Here is a 10,268-nt window from a genome sequence, read left to right as displayed (position 1 = left end):
AAAAACACACCATCGTCTGCATTGGTGAATCCCAGTGTTATAAGGGTTTTGGTTGTTAGAAGTGTCGATAAAAACATATCAGTCACTACAGATATTTGATTTCTTCAAGAATTTAGTATAATAAATGTTGTAATGGGTGTGGAAATCATTTATTGAGCCAAATGCTGGATATCAGTAATTTAAAGAGAGCCCCAATGGGCCGAAATAGCCAGTTTTAAGGGTTTTGGAGTTAGTGTATTGAACAATAATTTATGATTATAAATCACTGAAAGGGGGAAACTGCTGAATTTTATCTGAATTTCATTTTCAAGAGGCCCCATGGACTGAAAAGTTAAGTTATATGTGAAATGACATTGTTATCCTTTTACAATACTTGTGTAAATTACATACAAGTGAACCTGTTTTAAGTACAACAAAAATTCCAGAATCAAGCTTTGCTGTTCTCAAACAGCCCTAAATTTGTCATGTTGGAGATCTTTCCACAATTTTAAAAAACAAATTTACTATTGCATTATAATAGTAGTCCTCACCTATCCAAAGCCAAAGGGCAAATCACTGTTATTCTGCAAATAAAAATTAATTGACCTGGAAACATATAAAAAGTTGATTAGTTAAATAATATGATAAAATATGAACATCTCATGAAACTTTGTATTGAGCTATCAATTAAAGCACATTAAGATACAGTACTTAACTTCTATTTAAGCTATTGTCCTTTTCTTGCATGCCAGTTCTAATGTTATCATTTATCAAATGACTATTAAGGCCCTTGTTTTTTTTTCAGATTATTACCACTATGGAAGACCTTTTGAAGAAAATAGGGTTGCAAAGTCTGCTGTCAAACTTTGACAGGGAAAGAGTGGACATAAATACAGCCAAGAAATTATCTGACACAGAGCTTGCACGGTTAGGAATTGTAACGATAGGAGAGAGGCATAGGTTTCGAATACATCTTGAAACCTATCAAGAAAATGATCAGCATGGCGTCGTCTCTCCATCAGCCAGAAACCTTGTGCAGGAAATTACTGATGAAAGAACACGGCTATTTTCATCATATGGAAACAGACAGAGTAGGTCTCGGTCAAGACGGGGTAGGTGACTAATAGGAACAAAAGGACTGATAGAACATTTTCAACGAAATTTTTTTGCTTTTTAGCCTCTAAAAACCAAGAAAAAATACCAACACCAAAAGAAAAGGAAGTCCTATCAAGTGCAGGACTAGGAATCAAAAGAATAAAAACTTTCAAAATTTGATACCCCAAATGATATCCCTAGAGAAATTATCAAGCAGATATTTTGGAGAGAAATGCCCAAATCTCTGGATTTCCAAAATTGCAAAAAATGCCGGTGGCTTTGAACTGTTGAGAGCAACCCAAACATGCCGGAATTTGGAACTTATTCATTCAGCTTGGTCAGGAGAGAACCTTCAGAGTCACACAAAATCCACAGTCAACAATTTATTATTAGACCTATTCAACATGACTTGAACTGTGATCCAATTGCTAGTGCTGAAGAAATGGAAGAGGGTAAAAAGTAAATGTAATTTATGTAAAAAAAAGTTATCCAATAAAAAACTTTGAGACAACATGTTGAGTCCTGTGAAGGATTGTATAAGGACAAATCAAGTGGATCAGAAGAAATATACTGGTAATCATGAGCCCAATCCTAGAATCAAATCAACGTAACTCTTCATCGCCAAGGAATTTACCAAATCATCAAAGATACATCGCCTGTCTCGTCCATCATTTCATCTTGATGAGGATACACCAATGCCAAATCCAATGCTGTCTCGTCCCATCATTTCATCCGGATGAGGATACACCATTGCCAAATCAACAACTCTTCATCAGTTTTGCCAAACCGTCAAGATACAGTCGCTGTCTCGTCCCCATCGCTGTCTCGTCCATCATTTCATCCTGAATGAGGATACACCAGTGCCAAATCAACACAACTCTTCCAACAGTTTTGCCAAACCGTTCAAGATACATTGCTGTCATTCGTCCATCATTTCATCCTGATGAGGATACACCAGATGCCAAATCACCACAACTCTTAACCACCAGTTTTTGCCAAAACCGTCAAGAATACATCGCTGTCTCGTTCATCATTTCATCCTGATGAGGATACACCAATGCCAAATCCTGTTAACGCATCTTCTTTTGTACCACAAGAAGCTGTTAGAGTAGTATTGTCAACAATATTTCAGAATTGTGCCAGAAGGGTATTTTCAATCCAAAATTGTCACTGGCAGACCATTGGAAATAAAAAATGAAGCTGAGATTATTGAAGGAAGTACAAAATTTCATACTTATTGATAGAAAGAACCCCTGGGAAACCACAGAACCAGAAATATCCGCTATAGAGGATCTCAGGGATACATTGGAAAGTACAATTTTATGACGAGGCATATGCTATGTTCCTTATAATTAAAGCAGTGTCCTTGGACCATTTTTATCTGCTTATTTGTGAATGACTTAATCTCTATGTTGAAAATAATGCAATTTGAAACTTTGATTTATCCTTGATTAAAATCTGATTTTATCAGGTCAGAACAGCATCTACATAGATATACTCTTCATCAAATTTACATAATTGATAAATGTATTATATTTTCAATATCTCTCCTTTATGCTAGGTATACACATGTTGCATAGTTTAAACAATGCAAGCATTATACAATAATTATTTCTGTATCGGCGCAGTGAAACAGAGGTGCAGGATCAGTTTTTCTCTTTAAGTATGTTACCAGTAAATGTTTGCTAGATCTTTGTCAGTGCTCTATATATAGCTGAGTTATAGCGGCTTTACTATGGTCACGGATTTCATTAGGCTTCAAACAGATCTAGATGTCAAGGAAAAAAAATATCTTGGACAAGTTCAAATTTTCAGAGTTGTTGGATCAAGGTCAAGATGCCTGTTGCTTTTATTTCTTAATGGATTTAGAAACAAGAGGCCCAGAGGGCCTGTATCGCTCACCTGGTTTGTAATGCCTAGTAAGTTTCATTGTTTCTTTTCTGAAGGAATTTGAATATTTACCTCTAATTCCCCTATTGGGCCCCACTCTTTCTGCTCAAGGGGGTCAGAGCCAAAAATTATAGGAATTCTGTTAACCCCAAGGATGTTTCTGGGCCAAATTTGGTTAAACTCCAAGCAGAACTCTAAGACTAGTAGCGATTTATAGGATTTACCTAAATTTCCCTATTAGGCCCCGCCCCTCCTGCCCCCAGGAGGTCAGAGCCAAAATTTATACAAGTTCTATTCTCCTTCCCCCAAGGATGTTTCTGGCCAAATTTGGTTTCAATCCATGCAGAACTCTAGGACAAGTAGCGATTTATAGGATTTACCTCTATTTCCTCTATTGGGCCCCGCCCCTCCTGCCCCCGGGGGTCAGAGCCAAAATTTATATAAGTTCTGTTCCTATTCCCCTAAGAATGTTTCTGGGCCAAATTTGGTTACAATCCATGCAGAACTCTAGGACAAGTAGCAATTTATAGGATTTACCTAAATTTCCCCTATTGGGCCCCGCCCCTCCTGTCCCCGGGGGGGGGGGGGGGGGGGGGGGGGGGGGGGGGGTCAGAGCCAAAATTTATACAAGTTCTATTCCCCCCCTTCCCCCAAGGATGTTTCTGGCCAAAATTTGGTTACAATCCATGCAGAACTCTAGGACAAGTAGCGATTTATAGGATTTACCTCTATTTCCCCTATTGGGCCCCACCCCTCCTGTCCCCAGGGGGTCAGAGCAAAAATTTATACAAGTTTCTGTTCCCCTTCCCCCTAGGATGTTTCTGGCCAAATTTGGTTTACAATCCATGCAGAACTCTAGAACAAGTAGCAATTTATAGGATTTACCTAAATTTCCCCTATTGGGCCCCGCCCCTCCTGTCCCCGGGGGGTCAGAGCCAAAATTTATACAAGTTCTGTTCTCCTTCCCCCAAGGATGTTTCTGGCCAAATTTGGTTACAATCCATGCAGAACTCTAGGACAAGTAGCGATTTTATAGGATTTTACCTTAATTTCCCTATTGGGCCCCCGCCCCTCCTGTCCCCGGGGGGTCAGAGCCAAAATTTATACAAGTTCTATTCCCCTTCCTCCAAGGATGTTTCTGGCCAAATTTGGTCACAATCCATGCAGAACTACTCTAGGACAAGTAGCGATTTATAGGATTTACCTAAATTTCCCTTATTGGGCCCCGCCCCTCTTGTCCCCCCGGGGGGTCAGAGCAAAAATTTATACAAGTTCTGTTCCCCTTCCCCCAAGGATGTTTCTGGCCAAATTTGGTTACAATCCATGCAGAACTCTAGAACAAGTAGCGATTTTATAGGATTTACCTCAATTTCCCCCATTGGGCCCCGCCCCTCCTGTCCCTGGGGGGTCAGAGCAAAAATTTATACCAAGTTCTGTTCCCCTCCCCCCAAGGATGTTTCTGGCCAAATTTGGTTAAAATCCATGCAGAACTCTATGACTAGTAGCGATTTAAAGGAAATGTTGACGGACAGACGGACGGACGGACGGACGGACGACGACGACGGACGCCGCGCCATGACATAAGCTCACCGGCCCTTTGGGCCAGGTGAGCTAAAAAAAGAAAGACAATGAAAGGGGCTCAGATTTGTAATGTTTTCTGGCTATTTCTCCTCAATGCAATAGTCGTGTGTCAACCAGTTCTTGTTGAGAAAGATAGATGAATACTGTATGTTTAATGTCAAATGACTATTCAATTAATGTTTTATGACCACCAAACAGCATTTTTCGATGGAAAGGAAAAATGAATATCAATTTAAACACATGCAATTTGTTTATGTTTTCTTTCAGACTGCTCTTGACTTTGGGGGACCAAGGAAAGAATATTTTTCCGGATAATTTTACGTGAAATCAAAGACATCTACTTCGATGAAGGACTTCGCCATCTTCTTTGGGGAAGATTATGAAGTTGTTGGAAAGATATTTGGTAAGTAATTTATTATTATTTTCTTAGTAACAAGGTCAATATACACAGGTTATTGTAGAAATATTTTCCCTCCTGAGTCAATTTCAATGAGAACTCACAGCAATGTAGGGGACTATGTAAAGATATTTCAAACAAACCAGGCACCTCTGAATAGAGGAGGGGGGGTATTAGTCAGCCATCGGCTTACAGTTCTGGTTGTTTTCAATTGTAAGGACAAATATTTATTAAATACATTCACTTTTACTTCAGCATTAAGTGTACTCCAAAATGGAAGCATCCCAACTTTTTTATGTCACAAGAGTGTCCAATCAGAACTGTTTGGAGAGAACCCAGTAAGCCCATGCATTGCCAGTCTCCGATCTGGCCTCGACGCTCTTGGAGTTTATCAGGTTTGCTGATTTATTGACACTTTTTGAAGGCTTTACATACATTAATATGGTTTACAAATATTATCATGAAGTAATCATTTTATGCTACATACATTTTTAGGTCACCTGAGATGAAGTCCATCAAGTGACCTATTCTAATTGCCTTCTTGCCCATACGACTCTTCAGTCCCCGTTCCCATAGTACTCGTCGATTAATATGGAGTTACATTTTCGACGTCTTCACCAAAACATTTGAACAAGATTTGAGGTTAAAATTTTGCAGAGAACCTTCCATTCTGCCACGCAGGTCAACCAAGCAACTCGTTAATGTATATGGTCTCCCGCCCCCCAAGGGCCTGACGGGGCTGGGGCCAAAAGGGCTTCAAATAGTCTAAACCACGCAACCATTCTTCTTCTGAAATTCCCACGAAAATGGTAGAATCAAATATACTTCCATATGAAACATAATTATGAAGCATTCGATCTGCTTCAATATTTCATAGGAAATCGTTTCTCACGTCAAATATTATAAGACTTTTATTAGCGTGATCGAGCTACGTATTATTTAATTATCATATCCATATTGGTCGCAGGCCCAACACCCCTAGATGGCCACAGGGTGGGGCCAAAAATGGATATACTCAAATGGCTAAAATTTCTAAAGTGCTCACTTCTGAATTCACAGAATTTGATGGAACCCAAAATACTCCTCTCATAGATAAGAAGGTCTTTTTTAAGGCCCTTTAAAAAAATTGTGAATTTCATGGCCCTGGTATGTCAGATTTCCCCCTGAGTAGGGGAGTCAAATCTATTATAGTTTATATTGGAAAAAAACACATTTATGAGCATCTATTTGCTTAATTTTCCATAGGAAATGAGTCAAACTTGAGATAGTACAATTATTACCCTACAATAGCAATTTTAGCATCATACCATATTGGTCCCTGGCCGACCCCCAGGGTGCAGATTGGCCAGGGCCAAATTGGTGGTTCAAAATGACTAAAATTAAAAAAAAAACAACATTAAGAATTCTGGAAACAATTGGAACCAGATATTGAAAAGTCAGAAGATATTCAAACCGATTACCTGTATTTATCAAGAGCCTGATGGGCCAATATATACGTGTTTATATGTCATTGGTTTCATTCTGTATACTGAACTCAGGTGAGATCCGTGCTAAGGCCCATGGGCAATCTTGAGTTTAGGTCATCTGACCTAAAGGAATCCAATGATGAGCTAAAGTCAATCATGGCTTCCCAACGCTGCCTGTTCCAACTGTAAACTATTACATTATCAAATAATTTGTCAATAATAATGGCTTAGAGTGTACTGATAATATTGGGCCAGAAGCATACTGGGATGAAGTAGCTACCAAGTTTGATCAAACAACTTTCTTTCAAGGTCACAGGTTAAATGTTGAAAGTTCTTAAGATAATATAAATGCTAAAAAAGTACCTGAGATATATATTTTTATTTGTCGCATGCTGCAAGAATTCGAAGCACTTTTAAGTTTCTTTACTTGAAAAATATGACACTGTTTCAAGGTCATGCATATAGTCAAATATATATCATGAACTAACAACTTCTACTAATTAAATGTACATGATGTATTAGTTAAAGCCACATTATACGTAACTATCAACAAAAAATCAAGATTGATTTGACCCAGATATTGTTAGTATTTTTAGATGTAGCTAAAATTACCATTGGTACAGCAGTTGTTGAAAGTCGATACTTGAAGTTGTAAACGTGCCTTTAGTTTAAACTGGTCGCCATAGAAGTTATGATTACTGCCGAACGGAAGTCAGAAAGTTCATTACCCATTCTCGGAAGAGTTCGGACAGACGTTACGTAGTTACGGTAGCTATATAGTCACATGACCTTCTCGGCAACGACTTTGGAATGTCTGCTAATTTTGGCTTGATTTTCTAAATGGGACCCACCTAGCTAACGATGTTCAATATTTATTTTATTTTTATCAAAAGTTTCTGAATCGTTATCACTCGTCTTGACTTTGATTAAGTCCTGTCTCTGCATGATTTACAACAGGTGGTTTTTTTTTCAACATTCTTCTAAATCATGAAAAATAAGACAGATACAGATTTTGGGACTTTAAGTGAAAAAATATTTGTATTTTACTTGAACATTTTTTCTTCAGGCTCTAATGTATATTTCTACTACATTTGTATGTTGTTTCTACTAATAGTCAGATGACTGTGAAGGCCCTTTGGCCTCTTAAAAATTGTTATGCCTAATGTGTGTTCATAATTCCTTTCTTTGCATTTTGATACAGTGTAAAAGGCTTGACCATTATTGTCTGTCCATATATAAAATTTGTTAACTCTTGGCCTTGGGGAAAAATGGTTATAGCACAATAACAGTCAAATGTGTGATGACCATTTTGTATCATGTCAATGGAATTGAAATTTTCCTGAAAACTGTAAACTTCTCTTAAGTTGTACCTGTGGCAATTGGCTCAAACTTGACTGATATGAAATCTTATTGTTTTCACTATATATACAATAAATACTTGTAGGTGCACTTGGGCTAAGTTTTTGTTTGAAGGTGTGGATTTCAGTTTCTATGATGTTACTTGAGATTAATTGAGTTTTAACTTGTTTAATGTCACCTCTTCTTTTCTCTTATATTTCTACAGCTTTGCAAAAAAGTTCCAGCTTTCCAATTCTTGTTTCAACCAACAACCAATAAAATGACATACAGAATGTTGACCACATTGCTAAAGCCACAATTTTCTGAAGATGGAAGCAACAGTAAAGAAATGGAAAAGAAAGTATATGCAGCATTCCTGCGATATTTGAGAGAAGTCGCCAGTAAGCAACCTTAATAACTTTACTACAGTCTAGGTAAAAATTGCAGTCTGTCTGCAATATCCAATGAACCAGAGACCCTGTGTTGTCCTCATCTCTAAAAATAATTTAATCCTATTTCAAATGATCCAAAACTTTTGACAGGATATATTTGGTTGAATACCGGTATGTGTTTATAATTCAATTTTGCTTGTTACGAGCATTTTCATTAGCTTAAAAATTTACTTTATCAGCCCATAAAGGAAAAAATAGACAAAAGATTCCCAAAATAAATTTTGAGTATTGAAGAGATTATCTTTAGTAAATCGAATTATAAGGATTAATTTGAATTAAAAAAAATTATGTTATGGAGATATAACACAAAAATCTGAGTGTACTCTCATCATAAACCGCGGTTTTAAATATTTAGAGTACACTCAGATTTTTGTGTTATATCTCCATTACATAAAAAATCTATTCAAGTTAATCCTTAAATATAATAATTAACATGTAATATTCAGTAAATATTATAATGGGATTATGGATAATGTCATTGATCTTCAATATTAGTCATTAGACTTTAACTGGTCAAGGTATGGGTTGTTTTCTATTCTAGTGCCTAATATTCTTAATATTTTATAGGTGGCAGAAGAAGATGTGTTACTCTGGGGAAAGTGCTACAATTCACAACATCATCAGAGGAGGAGCCTGTTCTTGGTTTTGAACTTCATCCTTCCATTGTTTTTCATGGTGTTGACGAATCCTTCATCCCCACAGCTAATACATGCATCAATGTGATGAGGATGCCAAGACCAACTGTTCATATGCAGCTCCCAGAAGAAGCTAAATTATTTGAGTTATATGACTATGCATTTTCAAACACATTTTATGGACTGCAGTGATTTTATAGCTGTCATAGTGCCGTTTTTTTAACCTAAACCAAACTGGCATAGCTCAACATGTATATAGCTGGATCAAATAGAGGGCATCTTGTAATACTTCAGTTCACCTGAACTTCCAACATTTAGTCCACTTGTTACAAGTAACCTTTTAGCCTATGCTGGAACCCAGATGTGTTGGGATCTTTCCCCAAAATATTAAGTTGGTTAACAGTACAAAGAAAAACAAAATAGTGTAGACATATTTAGTTTGTATCCCCACGTTTACCGAAACAAGGGATCTTACTTTAGGTCTGTCTTTCTCTTTGTCTGTTTCCATATACACAAAAACTCTCGCAAATAATAACGGATCTTCTCGAAAGTTTTTAACATAGTAAAATATTTCAGGGCCTTGGCTGAGTTAAGGCCCATTGATTAACAGAACATGGGGAGTGCTATCTTAATTTGTATAAATGAGTCTGGTTCAGCCTTTTGGGACATACGGGTGGGACCTACAATTGGAACTTTTTAAAGATGAATTTATGCACATTTTCACTGATGAAACATTTAGTTATGATAAAATGAAGTAAAGTTGGTCAGAATTAAACATGAAATCAACTGACCAAAGGTCAAGGTCTTTGGACAAAAGGTACCTGTTTTTAATACTGATGAATTATTTTCCACGCTTCAAGTATTTAAAATCAGATGATGGTTTATCGTTTGGGCATGAGGAGTCCGTGAACCTATAAGTCAAAGGTAATCAGTCTACCTATCTCACGCTTCAAGTATTTAAAATCAGATGATGGTTTATCGTTTAGGCATGAGGAGTCCGTGAACCTATAAGTCAAAGGTAATCAGTCTAGCTATCTCACTGAAAAATTAAATATCAAATTTTGTGATTGTTTCCTAATCATGTTTTTTTTTTTTTTTTTTTTTTTGTAATTGTATTATTTTTCCAAAGTGTCATTTCATCAATACAGTAAATAAATACATATTAATTACACGCAATCAAACATACTTCCCCACCAACATTATCAATTCTGTAATTACCGGTATTACTAATTCAATTTACTCACTGTGACATTCTCTCACTCAATCATACTGGGTTTAGGATAAAAACAAAAATAGAAAAAAAGACCAGAGAAGACATGTTTGTAAAATAGTTTTGAAAAATACTTAGGGGGAATAAAAAGGAAAGAAAAAAAATATATAAAGAGTTGTATTTATGTATACAGTACATGTATGTATTCAGAGGACAAAGGATATA

General features: G+C 36.8%; 1 protein-coding gene across 1 annotated transcript; it reads left to right on the top strand.

The window, feature by feature from the left end:
• Positions 1–4,890: 4,890 nt before the first annotated feature.
• LOC138313936 (uncharacterized) lies at positions 4,891–9,040 on the top strand. Its single transcript, XM_069254168.1, has 4 exons — positions 4,891–4,948; positions 5,198–5,337; positions 7,973–8,147; positions 8,766–9,040. The coding sequence occupies exons 1-4, from the start codon at positions 4,891–4,893 to the stop codon at positions 9,023–9,025; spliced, it is 633 nt and encodes a 210-aa protein (XP_069110269.1). The 3' UTR covers positions 9,026–9,040.
• The last annotated feature ends 1,228 nt before the right edge of the window (positions 9,041–10,268 follow it).

This window comes from Argopecten irradians, unplaced genomic scaffold (assembly GCF_041381155.1).
Source record: "Argopecten irradians isolate NY unplaced genomic scaffold, Ai_NY scaffold_1083, whole genome shotgun sequence".
Taxonomy (NCBI): domain Eukaryota; kingdom Metazoa; phylum Mollusca; class Bivalvia; order Pectinida; family Pectinidae; genus Argopecten; species Argopecten irradians.
The sequence above is the reverse complement of the archived record's forward strand: the minus strand, read 5'-3'. Positions and strand labels throughout refer to the sequence as shown.

Bases quoted from the DNA above. Each gene is read 5' to 3' on its own strand.
- LOC138313936 (XM_069254168.1), top strand. From the start codon at position 4,891: ATGAAGGACTTCGCCATCTTCTTTGGGGAAGATTATGAAGTTGTTGGA. The intron at 5,338-7,972 runs GTTTGCTGATTT...ATATTTCTACAG, and splicing joins ACGCTCTTGGAGTTTATCAG to CTTTGCAAAAAAGTTCCAGC. The intron at 8,148-8,765 runs GTAAGCAACCTT...AATATTTTATAG, and splicing joins ATATTTGAGAGAAGTCGCCA to GTGGCAGAAGAAGATGTGTT.